Source organism: Dendropsophus ebraccatus, chromosome 1 (genome assembly GCF_027789765.1).
Source record: "Dendropsophus ebraccatus isolate aDenEbr1 chromosome 1, aDenEbr1.pat, whole genome shotgun sequence".
Lineage (NCBI taxonomy): Eukaryota > Metazoa > Chordata > Amphibia > Anura > Hylidae > Dendropsophus > Dendropsophus ebraccatus.
The window spans coordinates 209,907,426-209,930,330 of record NC_091454.1 but is presented as its reverse complement, the minus strand read 5'-3'; the positions used below and the strand labels follow the sequence as shown (position 1 = coordinate 209,930,330).

The 22,905-nt window shown below is 45.8% G+C and overlaps 1 protein-coding gene and 1 non-coding gene across 2 annotated transcripts in view; one reads left to right on the top strand and one right to left on the bottom strand.

Moving 5' to 3' along the window:
* Positions 1-224: 224 nt before the first annotated feature.
* TRNAI-UAU (transfer RNA isoleucine (anticodon UAU)) lies at positions 225-317 on the top strand. Its single transcript is given in 2 exon segments — positions 225-262; positions 282-317. It is a non-coding gene; the product is annotated as a tRNA-Ile (tRNA).
* Positions 318-1,305: 988 nt separating this feature from the next.
* The window catches only part of ATP13A1 (ATPase 13A1), a 22,219-nt gene continuing 619 nt past the window's right edge, over positions 1,306-22,905 (bottom strand). The window contains exons 2-26 of the mRNA XM_069946263.1: positions 20,148-20,237; positions 19,631-19,821; positions 19,453-19,525; positions 16,929-17,084; positions 16,768-16,837; positions 16,340-16,446; positions 16,008-16,137; positions 15,123-15,178; positions 14,920-15,046; positions 11,556-11,693; positions 11,353-11,473; positions 10,818-10,975; positions 10,396-10,571; positions 10,165-10,275; positions 9,026-9,151; positions 8,372-8,483; positions 7,300-7,499; positions 7,121-7,217; positions 6,206-6,390; positions 5,617-5,731; positions 4,745-4,941; positions 4,521-4,663; positions 3,134-3,245; positions 2,780-2,923; positions 1,306-1,688 (exon numbers count right to left, since the gene is read on the bottom strand). Coding sequence (XP_069802364.1) covers positions 1,578-1,688; positions 2,780-2,923; positions 3,134-3,245; positions 4,521-4,663; positions 4,745-4,941; positions 5,617-5,731; positions 6,206-6,390; positions 7,121-7,217; positions 7,300-7,499; positions 8,372-8,483; positions 9,026-9,151; positions 10,165-10,275; positions 10,396-10,571; positions 10,818-10,975; positions 11,353-11,473; positions 11,556-11,693; positions 14,920-15,046; positions 15,123-15,178; positions 16,008-16,137; positions 16,340-16,446; positions 16,768-16,837; positions 16,929-17,084; positions 19,453-19,525; positions 19,631-19,821; positions 20,148-20,237 — 3,246 coding nt within the window. The 3' untranslated portion in view covers positions 1,306-1,577. The remainder of the gene's footprint in view (positions 1,689-2,779; positions 2,924-3,133; positions 3,246-4,520; positions 4,664-4,744; positions 4,942-5,616; positions 5,732-6,205; positions 6,391-7,120; positions 7,218-7,299; positions 7,500-8,371; positions 8,484-9,025; positions 9,152-10,164; positions 10,276-10,395; positions 10,572-10,817; positions 10,976-11,352; positions 11,474-11,555; positions 11,694-14,919; positions 15,047-15,122; positions 15,179-16,007; positions 16,138-16,339; positions 16,447-16,767; positions 16,838-16,928; positions 17,085-19,452; positions 19,526-19,630; positions 19,822-20,147; positions 20,238-22,905) is intronic.

The following is a 22,905-nucleotide window of genomic DNA, read 5'->3' as shown; positions in this document are numbered from 1 at the left end:
TGTAGGGACCCATGTGTATCAGATACCTGCACGAGGTACATGGGGCAGTGTGGCTTGATCAATTCACATACAGAATTCTGATGTTTTTTATGCAGCCGAGAGGTACTAGTATCAGCCATAGGTGTGAGGTGCAGCGCTCTTTTTCTTCCCTGAACCGTATTTTGTGGATTAAACTTCTTTGGATATTTCCATGCAAAAAATTCCACATTCCAGGCAAACCAGCAGCTCCAGTGGCGCAATCGGTTAGCGCGCGGTACTTATAAGACAGTAACTGATGAGCGATGCCGAGGTTGTGAGTTCGAGCCTCACCTGGAGCACATTGTTTTACGGCACTTGCTTCATCATCCTGAACATTTGCTGACAATAGATTGGTGGCCTCGGATTTCTTATCTAAAGGCTATGATGTATTCATCTCTGGTAGATAGCGCCACACCCATCTATGTAAACTGAGCTACAATACCAGTCACAACCCATGGACAGGGGTGGCGCTGTTTTTTGGAATACAACAATCATGTTTTTCTAATCCTATGCAACCACTCTGCCTCTGATCTTAAAGTGCGTTTACACAGAGATTTATCTGACAGATTTTTGAAGTCAAAGCCAGGATTGGATTTGAAAAGAGGAAAAATCTGATAAATCTCTCTGTGTAAACACAGCCTAATTTCACACTGCATTTTGTGACACATATTTGGCCAAGTTGTACATTTAGAGGGGTATTCCTAGAAAAATTAAATTTTCCCCTATACACAGAATAGGGGAAAAGTAGGAGATTGCAGGGGGGTTATGAACCCCATCGCAATCTCCGTATCCTATCCCACTAGCTCTGTTATGAATAAAGCCCCGGGTTGGCACGTGACCCGCGGCTCTATTTATTCTTATGGAGCAACGGAAAAAGTCGAGTACAGCGCTTTCCCGGCGTACCTGGCTCTTTCCGATGCTCCATAGGAATAAATAGAGCCGTGAGTCACGTGCGGACCCAGGGTTCTATTCATTATAGAGCTGGCAGGGTCCGATACGGAGATCGTCCAGGGGTTAAGGGGTCGGACCCCCCGCAATCTCCTACTTTTCCCCTATCCTGTGGAATACCCCTTTAAGGTGGGGCTGAGACGTGAGGGTAAGAGAGGTGGTGTGCCAGGCTGGGGCACTTGAGCAGTTTGGTCTTGCCCCCTTGACACTTGGATGAGAAATAGGACTGTAAAGCTACTGACACACAACTGTAATTTATGTGGACAACTGTAGGGACCATCTTGGCTCTGCCCCTTTAGAGAAATACTATGTATAAAGTGATCCTGCCAATTTAAAACGTAAAATTCAAATATGCTGTTTATTTAACAAATCGTTTGCGCTTTCCAAAAGCGAATTCCAGTACAAAAAAAAAAAATAGGATCAGTTTGTCATGTCCCGAGCATGTGGTGACGTCTTCAAGTGTTGGAGTTTTCTTCATGTTGTCACATAATGCAGTTTCCGGAATTCCTCTGGCCAAGGAGCGGCAGGTGCCTGTAGGTAATGAAGGCCGGACGCTGACCTATAGGTGGAGTCTTGTTTCGGGCAGTGTTAAAAGTCTTTGTAGTCCGAGCTCATGAAGGCACTTTGAGTTTACAGCTCCCCAACAAATACTGAAGGATTCGGTCCACCACCCAGGCCAAGCAGAAATCCACAAACAGGACTTTGGCAATAACCCACTTGAACTGTAAGAAATAAAGTGATAAGATTCCCTGTAAAGTCCCTCTGCCATACATACTGCCATACATACTGTGTAGGAGCCACGCACAGTGACATGAGCAGGACGGATTTGTTTGGGTGACCCCAATACCCTTATATACATGCCACTCTGTTTGGAAGTCTAATGTATGGCACCATCTCCAATGTTCATGGAGGCTAGCTTCTATGATGGCTCCCATGCACTGCACACACACACAAAATCCTGCTCCCCACTCTCTCTCTGGCACATTTTCAGATACAGCAGCAGCATGGGGAACATTATAGAGCAGTACTGAGTGGAGTAAGCAGTTCTAACCTTATCCCTCAGTGAGCAGATTTAGGGGTGAGGTGGGGGTTGGGTTTAAAGCACGAAAGGAGCCTAACAAGTGAAAAAAATTGCATTTTTCCCTGACTATATATATTTTACAAAGCTGATTACATTTGCTTTTACTATTGATTTATGCAAAGACTGTTAAGTGCTATGCTTATTTAAAGGGAATCTGTCACTAGGTTTATGCTGTCTCAAATGAAGACAGCATAAACTAGTGACTAAAATGTACAGATGGGTGTATTACTTACATCATTCTGTTCAGCCGTTCTCCTAATATGCAGGAGAATAAGATTCTTGCCACACCTCTCCCCCCACCCTCCAGCTGCTGATTGGTGGTTGACTGCCTATACACAGCATGGATGGATAACTGCCAATCAACTGCTGGTGGGCGGAGTTTTCTGCTTCTCATGAACATCCAGGACTACTGGGCTCATGCACATAATGGAGAGGACTACATATTGTCCATGGTATTTGGGAAGATATCTCTGGATCAGCTGCACAGAACATTGTAAGTGATACATCATTCTGTTCAGCTTCCCTGTCACTAGTTTATGTTGCCCTTAGATAGGACACCATAAACCTGCTGACAGTCTCTTAAAAAAAAAAAAAAACACTTCAGGGTTGCCTTTATATTAGCATCCCCTGGAAGCTGCTGTATCACTGTGTTAGGTTGCACACAGCTCAGAACTCTTCATACATATACGTTTTTTAGGTTATGTCTGAATAGATCATACTGCAGTTTGTTACCTCCACAGGGATGTCCACCAGGCCAAACTGGTCATTGAACTCTGGAGATGTACCAGACAGGAGGCAGACAATGGCCATACCAGATATCCCAATACTCCACAGCAGCGGCTTGTTTTCCCTTAGGCTTTCCATGAAAGGATGACCCTAAAAACAGCAGCAAGAAAGAGGAGATTATTCAGTGGCACACAAGTAGTGGAAACAGCCTGCTCTATAGAGAGATACTGGTTATAGTGCCGCACAAAACCCAATAGCAGCTCTGACCTATAAGCAGCCATAGGACAGTAATAACAGTAATGCCTCCTCCACATGGCCGATTGTAGAATATGTATACACAAAGCTGCCGATCGCACGTACCTTATAGTTGATAGCAAATGTGGCCATCTGCATAGCCATGGACATTATGTACACAGTGCTGTTTACCAGGCTCGGCTCAAACTCCTTATACAGGTCCACAAACTCCTCCTTCCTGGAAGACAGTAATAAAGGGAGAATAAATAGATGCATCTAACCATCAACCATCATGGGGCTCCTCCATCCACCCATCACACATCATGGGGCTCCTCCGTCCATCCAACCATCACGAAGCTCCTCTGTCCACCCATCACACATCATGGGGCTCCTCCATCCACCCATCACACATCATGGTGCTCCTCCATCCACCCATCACACATCATGGGGCTCCTCCATCCACCCATCACACATCATGGGGCTCCTCCATCCACCCATCACGGGGCTCCTCCATCCACCCATCACGGGGCTCCTCCATCCACCCATCACGGGGCTCCTCCATCCACCCATCATGGGGCTCCTCCATCCACCCATCACACATCATGGGGCTCCTCCATCCACCCATCACACATCATGGGGCTCCTCCATCCACCCATCACACATCATGGGGCTCCTCCATCCACCCATCACACATCATGGGGCTCCTCCATCCACCCATCACACATCATGGGGCTCCTCCATCCACCAATCACACATCATGAGGCTCCTCCATCCATCCATCACACATCATGGGGCTCCTCCATCCACCCATCAAACATCATGGGGCTCCTCCATCCACCCATCACGGGGCTTCTCCATCCACCCATCACACATCATGGGGCTCCTCCATCCACCCATCACACATCATGAGGCTCCTCCATCCACCCATCACACATCATGAGGCTCCTCCATCCACCCATCACACATCATGGGGCTCCTCCATCCACCCATCACACATCATGGGGCTCCTCCATCCACCCATCACACATCAAGGGGCTCCTCCATCCACCCATCACACATCATGGGGCTCCTCCATCCACCCATCACACATCATGGGGCTCCTCCATCCACCCATCACGAGGCTCCTCCATCCACCCATCACCTATCATTAGGCTCCTCTATTAAAGTGTCACTGTCGTTTAAATTTTTACACAGGTCCCGCTATGTAATCCTTTGTTCTCTGCTGGCGACTAATCTCCCTCCTCCCCTCTCCCCTCTCCATAGAACAGACAGGGCCTGCCTGATGTAAAACAGTCAAGATTTCCTGATAATGAGCAGTGAATGAGAGAGAGGAGAGAGGGGGGGCTGGGGAAAGAGAGGTGAGACCTCCCCATACACATTACGTGGTTGGCCCCTTCTGCAGACACGGTCAAGTCTGGCTGACGTTCATCTCATGTATATTAGGCTCTTTTGCCCCTAAACAATCGGTTTACCCTGAAGAGGTTGCCCAAGGTTGGAGAGGTCGGCGTCTTACCTGGGTTCGGTTCTTTCGAGCGCTCCTTGGTATAAGTATATAAGGCTGCCGAAATGGACAAGGAACTGCAGAAGCACAGTGAGAATGGTGTACAGGTTGAAGATGTTGGGCAGAGGGCGCTCTCTAGAGAGGTATTTCAGAGGCTGGTAAATAGAGATATCTTGTCAACTACGAAAACAGGAAGGTCAACATCTTCTAATAAGTAGACGGAAACCAAAACCCACCTTAGAGCGGGAGATGAAGAGGAAGCAGCCAGCCAGAAGCAGCCCCTGTAACGTAGCCTGGAAATCACTGAACTTCACTCCCTCCAGATACAGGACGCTCTGCCCGTAGGCCAGGATGAGGGCGTTCAGCGCCAGGATTTTGAACATCTGCAGCGTTGTGACCAGCGTACAGCGGCCCTGCTTGATAACATGGCAGACTGCAGGGAAGAAGATACCAGAGATACTAAGGTAGGAGGTTCTGATAATACATGCCCTATGCTTCCGACCATACAGTCCAACCCTGAAAGTTAGACAGTTTGTGACTAAAATAAATGAACAATTCTTCAGTCACGGAACTGCCAATATGTTAGCGTACACAGGTAACCCACAAACATAATGGCTGAACCCATTGATTCCGTCAGACCAGTTGAAGGATTGGGCATGCTGAGTTTTTAAAGCCCGATCTTTCGTTCTCAGTTACATCTCTTGTACGTTTTGATTGGTGGGACCCAGGTAACTATGACATGTTCAAGGTTTAAAAAAAACAAAAAAAATAAAATAATAAAATAATAATAATAATAATAATAATAATAATAATAATAATAATAATAATAATAATAATAATAATAATAATAATATATATATATATTTATATAGAAATAGAAATTAGAAAGATTATCTGACAGATTATCTGCCAAAGATGTGAAGCCAAAGCCAGGAATGGATTTGAAAAAGAGGAGAAATCTCAGCCTTTCCTTTATGACCTGTTCTCTGTTTATAGTCTGTTCCTGGTTTTGGCTTTAAATCTTTGGCAGATAATCTGTCAGATAACCTTTCTGTGTAAATGGACCCTTACCTAACGTTTGCCCCACCCAAATAGTGTATACACTCACTGCATTGTATGGATGACAGCTTAGAGGTGAACGGAGCAGCAATACTGGCATCTCCTAGCTTCACCACCTGAACCTGATCCTCCTCCAACTCCTTCAGCACCTGACTGATCCTCTCCTGGAAAATAAGCAGAACACAAAACCCAACATGACTAAGTGACTACGATGAAAACAATTGTTCTTACAACACCAAACAGTGAGAAAGCAGCTGGCACCACTGTGTATCTGTCCATGGAGGACATTTTGGGACTAGTGGTCCAAGGGGGCCTCTCTTACCCTGGTGGTGCCACGCTTCCACATAACATACAGCCACACAAACATCCAATATCCAGGAAAGAAACCGCAGCGGCACTCACCAGTAACACGCAAAACGATGCTTTATTTCAGGGTTCAATAGACAAGACGGCAAGTGCAATCCACAAATAGAGCAATGACTGTTTTACACCATGGAACAGTCGTTACTCTATTAGTGGAACGCCCTCGCTGTCTTGTCTATGCCGCTATATATATATATATATATATATATATATATCACACACTGCATAAATAGGTGTTTGCAGGGCTCACACTGCCCTCCAGATGGCGCACTTACCCTTTGCTGAGCCTGCTGTTCTTCTCTCTGAGACATGATCCGGTTCCTCGCTGCTCTGGATGTAGGTTTGATAGAGTTGCTTGAGAATGGAGGTCCAGGAGGTCTGCCGTCTGTCACAGCTTCCCGTGGTGGCTTCTTCTTCTTCTCAGGCAGCCGTTCTGGAGCATTGGCGAGTAGTGCTACTCCTGATGAGAGATGTCAAGACCAGACCCGTATTACAAAGCAGCTACAAACCACTAGGGGATGATATATCAATCTCCACTACGAGTGTCAAACTCTGGCTCTCCAGCTGTTGCAAAACTACAATTCCCATCAAGCTAAAGCTTTTGCTGCCCAGGCATGCTGGGGCTTGTAGTTTCATAACAGCTGATTTTGACACCTGTGATTCACACTTAGGGTCCTATTACACGGTGCGATTTTTAACATTTAACGACTACCGATAAAGGATCGCAAACAAGACTGTTTATTGTTAACCTGAAATCGTTCACCATATTACCCAGAACCATGGTCGTTAGTTACGATCGTTATTGCAATCGTTACTACGATCGTTTCCTCCTTCTGATCCCAGTAAAACAATGGACAATGTGCAATTACACTGAATGATTAGTGAACAAATGCGGAACTTGAGCGAATGAATGTGGAATTACAGCGAACGATTAGCGATAATTTTAGGTTAAGATCTAAATCAACGACATACGAACGATTTTTCGTTCGTTGCCTGCAATTACTCAGAACGATTATCGTTTACATTCGAACGATATAACGATTTTTTGCGCGATAATCGTCCCGTGTAATAGGGCCCTTACATTTGGACGCCACTTCTTCAGCAGCAATGATAGCAACCACATGGCAGTGATGACACCACTATGCTCCTGGATCGATGTGAGGAGTCACAGTCTGTAGCCCTTCACTTACCCACATTGGCGTGTTTTAACGCCCCCACGTCATTGGTCCCATCTCCGCACATCAATGTGATGTAGCCCAGCTCTTTCAGACTCGTAATCACAAACTCCTGAAAAGAGAGGTCATCTGATCAGTAATTATAACACAAGTAATACTTCCCTTCCCCCAAATGACTCACAACTTGTTCCTACCTTTTGCTTGGGGGACACTCGAGCAAACACCTGAGTGTGTCGGATGAGAGCAGACAGCAGGCCAGGCCTGGTGGTCTGCAGGTAGGACAGGCCCTCCCCTGTCAGGCATAGGTAGTACTTATCAGTGAAGGCTTGCACAGAATCCGGGAAAGCTGATAGGGATACTGTGCCATCAATGGATTGCCAAATCCAACCGGCACCTGGGGGGGAAGAAATAGTAAGAAACTCAGGTACAAGTAAAGTGAATGCTCCTGCATTTCTTATTGCTACCAGTGGAGGTAGCCCCTTAATATGTAGCCCCTTAAAGGGGTTATCCGGCGCTACAAAAACATGGCCACTTTCCCCCTACTGTTGTCTCCAGTTTGGGTGGGGTTTTAAAACTCAGTTCCATTGAAGTAAATGGAGCTTAATTGCAAACTGCACCTGAACTTGAGACAACAGTAGGGGGAAAAGTGGCCATGTTTTTGTGGTGCTGGATAACCCCTTTAAGTTCCAGCAAGTATTAGGACATAAATAAGGAAATACCAGGGTGGCCCCTTTTGCATCAAAGTCTAATTCAGTTGCGAGTATAGAGACATGACAAGGTGATTGCCAAGGCAGGCATCCATCCACAGACAGCTGTTTCGGGGTATTTACCCCTCGCCCATGTGGAGCAGGATTCTGGCTAACGGGGGCAATGAAAAGTAGACCAACAAAACACAACAATCACTGATCTCCCTGAGCTCAGTCATTGCCTTGTTTTGTTACTATAAAAAAAAAAAAACCCTTCTATGCTAGGGAAGAACCTCCACATGACAGTCCAGGAAGCAAGGTTTGCCAATTAGATTTTCCAATCATTTCACCATCAAAAGAAAGACAACATATATCGTCCTTATAGAGCACCCTGTGGGCTGAACATAATCCAGCAACGGTGCAGTGATGCAGACCTTTACCAGTATATAAATCGCCACCAGGCTCTCTCTTCTGAAAAGGAATCAACTACAAAAGTGAGTGCCGCTTTGTGACGTATACAAAGGACATATGGGCCGACGACACCACGGGACTAAGGAAAGTGCCGGCTACATGTACTGACCTTTCCCATCATTCTTAGGCTGAAGGATTAATGTGTCCTCCTTCACGATGAAGCTGAGCTCCTGCGCCACATGACAGGCGGTCAGAGGGTTGTCTCCAGTTATCATCACAACCTGCAAAACCAATCAGAATACTGAGTTACAACAAGATATAGCAAATTCTAATATTACCATTTACTTTATCTATCTAAGATAACCCGATCATTCGTCATCCTGAATGTTGAGAGGGCCGGTACATCAAATACACAGGATGGGTGATCAAATGTTTATTTCCTAGTCGACCAGTGTAACTGGGATCTCCCACAATGACCAGTTCTGTTCTAACCTGACCATACACATAGAACAGCTGACTTGGATTCAGATTGGTCATCCAGGAATGTTGCTTTAGGGTGCGTTCACACCTACAGGATCTGCAGCAGATCTGCTGCAGATTTGATGCTGTGTTCAGTTATTTAAATGAAATCTGCTGCAGAAAATCAGCTGCAGATCCTGTAGGTGTGAACGCACCATTAATAGGGAATAGAAATAAGAAGCTGCCGGACACCACCATGGGACTCTCAATAAGGGATTATGGGGGCGGACAGGCTCTACCCATACTTATGATATTGAACAGCAACAACACCTGCTCCCCGTTCCCCAACCTCTCCATAACTTACGTGGTGCGATGCATTCTGAATCTCTTTGATGACCGCTTTGGAGTCGGCTTTCAGGGGGCAGGAAACCACAATGAAGCCGGCAAACCTCAGATCACACTCCAGCGTCTCCCTCTTGATTTCACGGATCTGAGAAAAAGTGATAGATCAGTATTATAAACGACAAGCAGGGAAATCGCACTAAGGTCTAAGTATTTTTTTCCATGTCTGTAGATTCCTCCCGCTATCCACCCGTACAATCCGCTAAAAATTACGGACTGGGAATCTGTAGTGCATCCGTATATCCGTAAGTTCGTTTTTTAGAAACACAACCTTTCAACATGTGACTAATGACTCCATCCTTATTTTTTTACGGAAATACAGATGCCAAACGGTGACAATCCGTAAAAAAAAATAGCAGATCCCATTGATTTCTATGAGAAAATCTGCAAAAAAAAAATCTGGGTCCGCACTAGGACATGTCTCTTTTTTTTTTCCTTCAGCCTTGGTTTGCGTCCTTGTAATTTACTGATCGTGTGAGTAGACATCAATGTGTACTAACTCTAATACGGAGATATGGATCCGTAGATTATGGGACGTGTGAATAAGGCCTACTACAAGTCCATGTGGATCCTGTCCAACCAGAAGTTGTGACACTGATGTAGACACAGCCTATACCACATAATGCGACAAACCAGTGAAAATGGGATATTGTACCGATTCACGGAAGGAAGGAATCTGTCATAGGTCCACTGGACACAATGGGGGAGATTTATCAAACATGGTGTAAAGTGAAACTGTCCCAGTCGCCCCTAGCAACCAATCAGATCCCACCTTTCATTTCTCACAGACTCTTTGGAAAATGAAAGATGGAATCTGATTGGTTGCTAGGGGCAACTGAGCCAGTTTCACTTTACACCATGTTTGATAAATCTCCTCCAATGGCTATAAAGCAGCTGCCATTACGTTTAGTCCTCTACAACAAAGGACATGGCCATTCGCTAACACTGGACCTCCATGTGCAGAGCTCAGAGCCCTCCCTGTCAGGATGATGGGATGCTGGAGCCATGTTGGTCATGGTGGGGGCTCCCTGTATATCTAGTGTATGTCATACATGTCTGGTTGGAGTCACATGTGGGTGGTTGTGTAGGAGTCCTTGTTACCTGCTGGTGAGAGAGGTGTCCCAGCTCCTTGTATCCCAAGGCGAGGACGCGAGCCCCTTCTCTGGAGATCTCAGTGTGCACTTGGTTATAATACTCTGGACAATGAGAGAACTGAAAGACACATGAATAATACGGATGGATTACCATTGTATACAGTACCTGAATGAGACAAGCCTTACCACAGCGGCATTTCTACCCCATATACAGTGCTGTGCCATACAGACAGCTCACCATCTTGTGTAGTGTCTCCGGAGCTCCCTTAACCGTGGCCACGCAGCACAGGTCGGTGGAGCCGGGCCGCTCGTATGAGGCCAGGACTGACATCCGCTTTAGGGAGCTGGCAAAATGGAACCGCTGGTGAATTTTCAGGCCCTGAGTTTTAATGCCCCGAGGGAACACCTTCTCATCTGTCAAACAAGACATGGATGTCAGCGGTGTACTACAGTGTACGGGAGAGGAAAACACCTCCTGGGCACCAGGGATGTAATGGGAGCTCTTACTAGTGATGAACGCTCGGCATATGACTCCAGGTCGCTGGAGAAGTTGGATGCAGCCCTAGGACTACCAGGGAAACATGGATATTGCCTATGATTGTATCCATATTTTCCAGGACTCCAGCTGGTGTACGGCGGGTTCGCTCATCACTAACTTACCTTTGGTGAGGGCCCAGTCCACAGCAGTGAGCATGGCTTTCTCCAGTGGGTCGCCGACCAACGTGCCATCATCCAGCTGCACTAGCGAGTGACAGGTGGCCACTACTCTGTGAGTGTCTATGGGGATGTCGGTGATGGGCGTTATATCCTTTCCATCTCTATAGGAAGAGAAGAGACACAGTATGGATATAAAGTCTATCTCCTATAGCAGGAGTAGAGCAATTTGGCTCTCCAGCTGTTGCAAAACTACAACTCCCATCATGCCTGGACAGCCAAAGCTAAAGCTTTGCAACAGCTGGAGGGCTGAAGGTTCTCCATCCCTGTCCTAAAGCCTAATATATACTACTACCACCAGAGAATGTTGGATTTCAGCACGTGATCCTTTTGTTATTAGGGGAGATAATCTGCAACTAGATGTGTGCTAGAGGCTGGCTCAAAACACATGGACACCCCGCTGAGCTTAGTATGCATGTGTATGGGGGGGGAGGGGTCGAGCTGATGGATTTTCTTCAATCGTTTCACATTAAGAACTTACTTGAGTCCGGCCACACCCCGCACGACAAGGCTGTCACTGGTTAACGTCCCCGTCTTGTCAAAGCAGCAGATCTCCACCTTGCCAGCAAAGGGGATTCGGAAGGGCTCAGTACAGTACACGTCTGAAACAAGAATGGCTTCCATCAGTCAATGGGATCAATACATAGGAACCTTAGTGTGGGATCCTTATACTGTCGCACTTACAGAGTTTGGCCAGAGCGATCAGTGAGGTGTTCACCGCCAGGGAGAGCTCTATAGGGAGCTCCGGAGGTACAACGGAGGTGAGGATTAGCGTGCACTCCAAAAACAACTTGTAGCGGTTCCTACTGGGGTCTTTAGTACCTGGAGGTAGAAATCCAGCACAGTGGTCAGTACAAACATCCACACAAATTATCAGGTAATGGATAGACTTATGCATTAGAGAGGTCATGGTTGCACAAGATGTTCGCCCTGTAAGGACTAAACCAGCATTGTACTCTGGTAATATGTAGGCAAAGCTCGTAATAATGGCAACTTCTCGTTCTCAAAAGGTTGTGTGACACCTCTCCACAATGCACGATACTCCCAAACCAAATTTGTTTTTTAACATAAAAAAAATGAATAGATAGATTCATACATGATTGTTTCCAGTATACAAGCAAAGAAAAAAAAAAGAAAAATAGCACCCCCTTAGCCCATTGATGGGATCTGGTATTGCATCTAAGCCCCTATTCAACTGGCATATGCTACACTGCAATACCAAAAAAACGCACACCCCCTGGTTTTCGAATTTCAGCCCTTCCAATGCTTAAAGGGGTTGTTATAAAAATAAATAAACATTAATCAACTGGTGGCAGAAAGTGACAGATTTGTAATTTACTTCTATTAAAATATCTTAAGTCTTCCAGCTGTATGTCCTGCAGGAAGGGGTGTATTCTTTCCAGTCTAGAGAGCAGGAGGAGATGTTTTCTATGGGGATTTGCTGCTGCTCTGGACAATTCCTGACATGGACAGAGGTGGCAGCAGGGAGCACTGTGTCAGACTGGAGAGAATACACCACTTCCTGCAGGACATACAGCAGCTGATAAGTACAGGACGACTGGAATTTTTTTTTAATAGAAGTAAATTACAGTGATCCCTAAACTAACAATGGCCTCAGGATACAATATTTTCAACATACAATGATATGGACAGTCAGGATTTGTGGTAGAGGTGAATAACTAGATGATTGACCAATGAAAGTGGCCATTTTACTGGTAAACCCCCAGTATTACTGAAGTGCACTGAACAGCGCCTCCCTACAGTATAATGTGATATTACATGTTCTGTGCTGCTCTTTTCCTGTCCCAGGATGAGTTTCTTGGGCACCAGGTGAGGGCGGCTTCATGTTATTTTTCTGGGACCCTGTGTGATCTGTACAGGACCCTGAAAACGCTCCCGTCTTCTGAATAGGAAGTAATATCTAGCCTCCAGTCACTTCTCTGACTGCTGTATGTGAGGACTTGCTTTATCCATATTAGTCTTCTACTTATTTCCCTTTAATTATTTTTTTTTTATTTCACCAATGACCAGTTTTCCATAGAGTTTTGGTCTCGACATACAATATTAATTGGTTCCAGGACGACCATTGTATGTTCAGGGACCACTGTACTTCCTGCCACCAGTTGATTTGAAAGAGATTTTTTTTTTTGCTGAACCACTCCTTTAATGTAAAAGACAACTTTAATCCAAATATTAAAAAAAAAAAAAAAAAAAACTTAAAAAAAAAGAAAAAATAAGTAATTCACATGCACATATAAATTGGGAAGACTTACACTAGCAAATGCATCAGATCAAAAAATGAGAAAAATGAATCGCCCAACGTGGGGCTCGAACCCACGACCCTGAGATTAAGAGTCTCATGCTCTACCGACTGAGCTAGCCGGGCTGGTATTAGCCTACAGCAACGTCTGAAATCTTTCCCAAGAGGCTCTAAGTACACAGAGCACATTGACCATTGAACCAGTTAGACCGGTTACTGCGCTGCTCCGACTTCTGTTATAGGGAATAGGCAACAGAACACTAAAGTCACACTTTCTTCAGATTATTTTTTTTTTATTTTGTAAACTCGTCTACAATAAAATGATTAGCCAGTGCCACTGGCTGGTTATTCATTTACAGCCTGTAGTAAAAACGTATCACCTGCTCTATATCAGCACTTTCACACTGGAAAGTAGTAAGAGCGAAGGTGGAGAAGAAAGAGGTGTGTGGTGTGTGTGGTGTGTGTGTGTGTGTGTGTGTGTGTGATAGATTTATATATTATATAAACTAAATAATATTACAAGAACAATTACAGAATGTTAAAATAAAATTAAAAAATATTTTCAAGATTTTCTTTTTTTATAAATAAGGCTGGGTTCACACTGCGTTTTTGCAATTTTTTTTTTTTCTCGCCAAAACGGATGGAAAAACAGATGCACACAAATGCATCCGTTTTACCTTCCGTTTTGGCAAAAAAAAAAAAAAAAAAAAAAAATCGATTGACTTACATTATTAAAAAAGAAAAACAGATCAAAACACAGTTTGTTTTTGTAACGTAAACAAAAACGTAGTCAACCACATTTATGTTAAAAAAAAAAAAATGATGAGTTTTGATCGTACTTTATAATGGATGTTAATGAAAAAACGGATCAAAAAAGATACACAAAAACATCAGTTTTTTGCAAAAAAAAAAAAAAAAAGGATTATAAAAAAGTAGTATGAACCCAGCCTAATGCCCCTATTCCACAGGTCGTTTAGAGGAGCTCTCAGCGCTCGTTTGCTCCTCCTTCCCCGCTCGCTGCCGCCGTTATTCAACGCGGCTGCAGCGAGCAAGTGAGTGCGGGAGGGGGCGGCGGGGAGCTGCGGGGGGGCTGCCCGGGGGATCGCTGATCGTCCAGGCAGCCCATAAGATATAGCAGCGTCAGATCGCTGCTATATCAGTCTCCTTAAGGGCCCTATTCCACCGGACGATTATCATTTGCATAATCGTTAACGATTAACGATCTCAAACGACCGCTATTGTGAAAGACCTGAAAACGTTCACTCATTTCCATGGAACGATAATCTTTACGTTTGATCGTAATTGCGATCGTTTTTCTTCGCTATTTATACGCTATTGCGTTCGTATCTATTGCAAACGACCGAACGATGTCTTATTCAATGCGAACGATTTGCGAACGTTTTGCGAATGAGCAACAATAAAAATAGGTCCAGGTCTTATAAAGCGATCAACGATTTCTCGTTCGGTCGTTAATCGTTAACTACATTTCAACCGAATGATTATCGTTTAGATTCGAACGATTTAACGATAATCTGGACGATAATCGTCCGGTGGAATAGGGCCCTAAGACTCAAATTCCTACTAACTTCTTCACAATGACCATTTAAAAAATAAATAAATAAAAAAAATAAAAAGATCTCGCCCAACGTGGGGCTCGAACCCACGACCCTGAGATTAAGAGTCTCATGCTCTACCGACTGAGCTAGCCGGGCTGCTGATTGGCTAGTCTGAGGGAGCCCTATAGGGGATGACCGCTATCGTGACAGAAACAACAGTCACATGGTTTACCTTCTATCCATACATAGGCAGCAGCAGCAATGGCAAACACCAAGAGAAAGAGGATGAAGATGAAGGTCTCCAGATTGTTGGCAGTGACGCGTTTCACTCCGAACAGGATTGTACGCAGGAGCTTCCCCTGTTCAAGAAATGAAACTGGATTACGGGAATTTTACTGCAATTGGTCACTTATGGTAGAAGATGAAGACGCTTACCTGTGACGTATTGAATCCCGTCTTCAGGACATAGGCAACACATCCATTATCCAGCGCTGGGGACACAAATACAAGAGAAACATAGTTCATACAGGAATCCTGACAGGAATACAGGAAGCTGGTGGAACATAGGGCTGGAGAAATAATACTACTCCCAGCAAAATCCCTGGTGGTCTGTGGTAAAGGGGCTGTATGCAATGAGACTCTGTTAGCAGGCTTATGCTGTCCTATCTAAGGGTAGCATAAACTAGTGACAGAGAAGCTGAACAGAATGATGTATCACTTACATCATATCCAGAGATATCGTCCTGAATAACATGGAAAATAAGTAGTCCTCGCCATTATGTCCATGAGCCCAGTAGTCCTCATTATACATGAGAAGCAGAAAACTCCGCCCACCAGCTGCTGATTGGCAGTTATCTATCCATGCTCTGTATAGGCAGTCAACTGTCAATCAGCATCTGGAGGGTGGGGGGAGGGGAGTGGCAAGAATCCTATTCTCCTGCATATTAGGAGAACAGCTGAACTGAATAAAGTAAGTAATACGTCGATCTGTTCAGCATTTCTGTCACTAGTTTATGCTGCCCTCATTTAAGGTGGAATAAACCTAGTGACAGATTCCCTTTAACGCATCTACCTTCTGATCAGACAGATGCATGCTAGGGCAGGAGTGGCAGCGAGGAGAACACGGAAAAAGTTATACAGCCAAACCGTACTCTCCATAGCCTCTTCATAAGCACCAGGAGATGGATGCAGATAGGGGAGTTTAGAAGCGGTGCACCTTACCGGGAACAGAGGATCCCCAGTACCCCTCTATACCCCCTGCAGATCAGACATGGCTGCCCATACATCCCACTTTCTTTCAATGCTCTTTCAGATACTCACGTTTGAGGCCGCTGGTCGCCTTCTGGGGAGGAGTGTGCTGCACTACCTTTGTGCCCCCAAATATGACATGTAATCTGGAGTCAGTGTTAAGATCTAGAACATGTTCCGGGTCTAAATCTTCTATAGGTTCCTGCAGAAAACCAAACATAGCGCTATAATCTGAGTATATAAGACATCCTCAGTTATATGTATACAGTTATCTTACATTACAGTCTGAAAACTCCTATTCAGCTGGTTCTTATAGACGTGTTTCTATAAACAGCCGTTATGGTGGTGAGTACGCCCCCAGTATATGATGCCTATAGCAGTATCTAATAGGTAGTGGTCCTTACCTTCATCTGCGGCACAGACTCCCCGGTCAGCATTGCTTCATCCACAATACACCGTCCACGCAATAGCAGCACATCGCAGGGAACCAAGTTCTCATTGGCCGATCTGCCTGAAGTGAAAGAATAACAAGGCTGTCTATTAACTGTTAAAGGGGTACTCCAGCTTATGTCACCACATGGGAACCCCACTTGGTCCTGACAATGAAGGGGCTGCTGTGCCGATTCAGTGCAGCAGTCCCTTCACAGGAGCAATCCCTGCCCTCAGTCCCTCTCCGGAGAATGGGAGCGGATGCGTCTATGAGCCATTAGGGTCCTATTACAGCAGGGGTATAGAACCTTGGCTCTACAGCTGTTGCAAAACTACAACTCCCATTATGCCTGGACAGCCTTTGGCAACTGGTAGGTGTCATACTTCCGGAGACCACCCTTACCTATGGATACAATGTCTCCCGAAATAATCTCATCGCTGGAGATCGGCCTCCACTTCCGATTTCTGTAGACCTTATAAAGAGCAGAAGCATTTGTTAAAAAGTAAGAACTATACGCACGACGATCCTAGTTATAGTAGCTAAAGGGACCAGGCTCGTCTCACCTGAATCATATAAGGCTTGTTCCCCATCTTCCTGATCTCTGACAGGTTCCTCATCTGTTGCTGGACCAATGAGGCCTCGAACGCCACCAACATAAAGAGGGTGAAGACGCTGTAATACCAGTACTCGTCCAGGCACCACAGCCCCACACAGAACACCTGACAAAGGGAAGATAGAAAGTCACAGACCTAACCAAATCTGATGATAGGAAGTCACAGACCTAACTGAGCCAGATAACCCAATGATAGGAAGTCACACACCTAACCGAACCTGATGATAGAAAGTCACAAACCTAACCGAGCCAGATAACTCAATGATAGGAAGTCATAGACCAAACCTGATGATAGGAAGTCCTAGACCAAACCGAGCCAGATAACCTAATGAGGGAAAGTCACAAACCTAACCGAGCCAGATAACTCAATGATAGGAAGTCATAGACCAAACCTGATGATAGGAAGTCCTAGACCAAACCGAGCCAGATAACCTAATGAGGGAAAGTCACAGACCTAACCGAGCCAGATAACCTGAGTGAACACTAAATGTGAAACCAACCATATCATCAACATAGTATAAGCTTCTGAATACATGGAAATAAACAGGCTTTCTTAGGCAACCCAGTGCAGGTTTATAGGGAAAACAGTGTATGGTTATAACCTACACACTAGATCAGTGCTTCTCAAACTTCTATTGGAGCCTTACCCAACAGACCAAGGCAATGCCTGGGCCTCACCAGACTGACCAAGAGGATGCCTGGGCCTCACCAGACTGACCAAGAGGGTGCCTGGGCCTCACCAGACTGACCAAGAGGGTGCCTGTGCCTCACCAGACTGACCAAGAGGGTGCCTGGGCCTCACCAGACTGACCAAGAGGGTGCCTGGGCCTCACCAGACTGACCAAGAGGGTGTCTGGGCCTCACCATCTGTGGTGAAAGTCCATTTAAAAGCTGAAAATAATACTTGGGCTACCTTTCACCTGTCTCCCAAGCTCTAGATACTAATAAAGCAAGTACAAAATAAATTATTAATGTTGTTTAAATAGAGATCTTTGCAAAGAGCAAAAGGACAAAGCAGATCATAGTTACTGGCTCTCCAGCTGGGCCTCACCAACAACTAGGGGGCGCCTCACAGTTTGAGAAGCACTGCTCTAGACAATAACAGCATCAGGAGTCCTGCTACAGACAGTAATTGGCATAAGCGTCAAAACAAAAATAGAAGCTGGGATGGATGCAGTGTGGAAACGCAGTAGGTGAGTATCTTTTTTTTTTTCTTTCTTCATTTTTCATTGTAGTGCTATCTCGAGTCTATAGGTCACAATTTTATGGCATCAGACAAACCCTTTAAAGGGGTTATCAAGTGCTACAAAAACATGGCCACTTTCTCCCAGAGACAGCACCACTCTGGTCTTCAGGTCAGCTGTGGTTTGCAATTAAGCTCCATCCACTTCAATGGAACAGAATTGCGAAACCTGCACCCAAACCGGAGACAAGTGTGCTGCTGTCTCTGGAAGAAAGTGGCCATGTTTTTGTAGCGCTGGATAACCCCTTTAAAGGGCATCAGCAATAACGCAACAAATTGTTACCACTCCCATACAGTAAAATAGAATATATATGGAGACACAGTACTTGTATACGCACAGCAGTGGAGTAACTTTAGACTGTTGGTGTCAGTGTTAAAGGGGTAGTCCACCAAAATTTTTTTTCTTTCATATCAACTGCTACCATGAAGTGCCAGAGATTTGTAATTTACTTCTATTAAAAAATCTCAAGCCTTCCAGTACTTATCAGCTGCTGTATGCCCAACAGGAAGTTGTATTATTTCCAGTCTGGAGAGCAGGAGAGGTTTTCTATGGGGATTTGCTCCTGCTTTGGACAGTTCCTGACATGGACAGAGGAGGCAACAGAGAGCACGGGGTCAGACAGGAAAGAAAACACCACTTCCTGCTGGACACACAGCAGCTAATAAGTACTGGAAGACTTAAGATTTTTTAATACAAGTGAATTACAAATCTCTGGCACTTTATGGCACCAGTTGATTTGAAAGAAAAATTTTTTGGGTGGACTACCCCTTTAAGAAATGTTCTCATTAAAGGGGTAGTTCACCAGATTTTTTTTCTTTTCTTTCAAATCAACTGGTGCCAGAAAGTGCCAGAGATTTGTAATTTACTTCTATTAAAAAAATCTTCCATCTTCCAGTATTTATCAGCTGCTGTATGTCGTACAGAAAGTGGTGGATTCTTTCCAGTCAGACACAGTGCTCTCTGCTGCCACCTCTGTCCATGTCAGGAACTGTCAAGAGCAGCAGCAAATCCCCATAAAAAAAACCTTTCCTGCTCTGCAGGCTGGAAAGAATACACCCCTTCCTGCATGACATACAGCAGCTGATAAGTACTGGAAGACTTGACATTTCGTAATAGATGCAATTTACAAATCTCTGACACATTCTGGCACTAATTGATTTGAAAGAGACAAAATTTTTGGTGAACGACCCCTTTAAACTTATACGATTGTGACACACGTGAACGTTTTACCTGAAAGACGAAGAAGGGGGCGATGGCTCTCTCCTTAAACAAGTGTAGGAAATCGGGCACCACCATCTCGGCCCTGGTAAGAGAAACAATACGCTCAGCCTTATACATATACAACACGAAGGACACAACCCCTTCCCCCGCATCTTCCTCAGTATCCCATACAGCGCGCTCCTCTTACTTGTTAAGGCCGTATTTCTTCTCAGCAGCCTTAATGTCGGCCTCCTCCATGTAACCCTTTGCGCTCTGATAGTAAGACAAGGGTCGCTCCACGGGAAATACAACCGGGAAGAATTCTTTCCTCTCCTTGGAGTCATAGGTATACTTGATTTTTTGGAATTCAAAGCTAAGTGTCTCCTGTCCATCTTCACTCTGCCGACCAAGTAGGAGAGTCAAAATTAAAGGGGTGCTCCGGCCGAGAACGTGTCACCTGCGGACAAGTCTCTCATTCTTTCCTGGCAACATGGCTGCAGAACTACAACCGCAAGATGTCAGGGCATGCTGGGAGTTGTAGTTGTGCAACAGCTGGGGATACTTCTGACATCTGTTATGATCTGCGTGACAGGTTCTCAGTGCCCTGTCCTGTATGTACACGGCCTGACTGCTTATACCCGGTAGGGCCGGTTTCAGCAGGTCCCATGTACGACAACACGTTTACCCATAAACAAACCCTGACATCGCCCCGGCTCCATCCTCACCTTTTCTCTAATAAGTGGCACTAGTTCAGCGGATCCATTATTTGGCGTGGGTACCACTTTAGCCAAGGTGGCAGTTTTTGGATTGGGGTCCTGTAAAGGGTAAGAAAAAAAATAGAATGAGTACAGCATATAAGATAACATATAGGAACGCTTGTATGCGCCATGGGCTTACTGCATCCACACCCTCCAGTTATAGAGTCCTCAGAGTGGTCATAAAGCTCAGGTTTACGAGGACGCTGACATCTTTCATCCCAGGGGCCGTGTATTCCTCTGGACTATCTGCATTACAACTTTACTTCAAGGGTAAAGACCAGAACTACCAGGCTGCAGTAATACACTGACAACACAAAGCTTCACGTCCTTCAAGATACCACAGAGGTGACTTAAAGGGGTTGTCTTCTGTGGACATTACTATACCTGGACTCCCTAGGACTGTGAGGTTACCTGCTGGAGGAAGCATTGGATATCATGGAGACCACCCAGACATACAGCTACTTAGGATGGCTTTACGCTGATTCGTTGCATCCTTTTCCCTAAGAAACTGACGGCAACCAGAAACTCAGTGTCATCAGGTTTTTTTTTTCCTTTTTTCTATAAAAACCATCAGTTGTCAGAGGTTTCTTTCATCAGTTGTCAGAATGGTTTTCTACTATTCTATATTCATATTAATCCTCTTCTATACAGCAATGCAAAATGGGCACTACTATAGTGTGACATTATAGGGGGCAGCACTACATGGGGGCCAGCTACTATAGGGGTACAACACACAGGGGGCAGCTACTATAAGGGTACAACACACAGGGGGGCCAGCTACTATAGGGGTACAACACACAGGGGGCAGCTACTATAGGGGTACAACACACAGGGGGGCCAGCTACTATAGTGGTACAACACACAGGGGGGCCAGCTACTATAGTAGTACAACACACAGGGGGGCCAGCTACTATAGTAGTACAACACACAGGGGGGCCAGCTACTATAGTAGTACAACACACAAGGGGGCCAGGTACTATAGTAGTACAACACACAGGAGGCCAGCTACTATAGTAGTACAACACACAGGGGGCAGCTACTATAGGGGTACAACACACAGGGGGGCCAGCTACTATAGGGGTACAACACACAGGGGGAAGCTACTATAGGGGTACAACACACAGGGGGGCCAACACACCGGGGGGGGGGGCAGCTACTATAGGCGTACAACACACCGGGGGGGGGGGCAGCTACTATAGGGGTACAACACACAGGGGGGCAGCTACTATAGGGGTACAACACACAGGGGGGCAGCTACTATAGGGGTACAACACACAGGGGGGCAGCTACTATAGGGGTACAACACACAGGGGGGCAGCTACTATAGGGGTACAACACACAGGGGGGCAGCTACTATAGGGGTACAACACACAGGGGGGCAGCTACTATAGGGGTACAACACACAGGGGGGCAGCTACTATAGGGGTGCAACACACAGGGGGGCAGCTACTATAGGGGTGCAACACACAGGGGGCAGCTACTATAGGGGTGCAACACACAGGGGGGCAGCTACTATAGGGGTGCAACACACAGGGGGCAGCTACTATAGGGGTGCAACACACAGGGGGCAGCTACTATAGGGGTGCAACACACAGGGGGCAGCTACTATAGGGGTACAACACACAGGGGGGCCAGCTACTATAAGGGTACAACACACAGGGGGCCAGCTACTATAAGGGTACAACACACAGGGGGCCAGCTACTATAAGGGTACAACACACACAGTGGGCCAGCTACTATAGGGGTACAACACACAGGGGGCCAGCTACTATAAGGGTACAACACACAGGGGGCCAGCTACTATAAGGGTACAACACACAGGGGGCCAGCTACTATAGGGGTACAACACACACAGCGGGCCAGCTACTATAGGGGTACAACATACAGCGGGCCAGCTACTATAAGGGTACAACACACAGGGGGCCAGCTACTATAAGGGTACAACACACAGGGGGCCAGCTACTATAAGGGTACAACACACACAGCGGGCCAGCTACTATAGGGGTACAACACACACAGGGGGCCAGCTACTATAAGGGTACAACATACAGGGGGCCAGCTACTTTAAGGGTACAACACACAGGGGGCCAGCTACTTTAAGGGTACAACACACAGGGGGCCAGCTACTATAAGGGTACAACACAGAGGGGGCCAGCTACTATAAGGGTACAACACACACAGCGGGCCAGCTACTATAGGGGTACAACACACACAGGGGGCCAGCTACTATAAGGGTACAACACAGAGGGGGCCAGCTACTATAAGGGTACAACACACACAGCGGGCCAGCTACTATAGGGGTACAACACACACAGGGGGCCAGCTACTATAAGGGTACAACACACAGGGGGCCAGCTACTATAAGGGTACAACACACAGGGGGCCAGCTACTATAGGGGTACAAAACACATCGGGGGGCAGCTACTATAGGGGTGGTCCTCCCATTCTGGAACCCCTTTGGAAGACTTTGACCACTCAGGTACTGTATCCATGAGGCTACTACATAGCACTAAAGAGTGCCCCTTTAAGAAACAAAGAGGGTCCTAGAAGCTAAATTAATCCTATAGATTAGGGGAAGGGAACCTTGGCTGTCCAGCTGCTGAAAAACTACAACTCCCATCATGCCTGGACAGCCAAAGCTAACAGTGGGAGTTGTAGTTTTGCAACAGCTGGAGGGCCGAAGGTTCCCTATCTCCACTATAGATTCTCATGTTTTGGCAGCCAA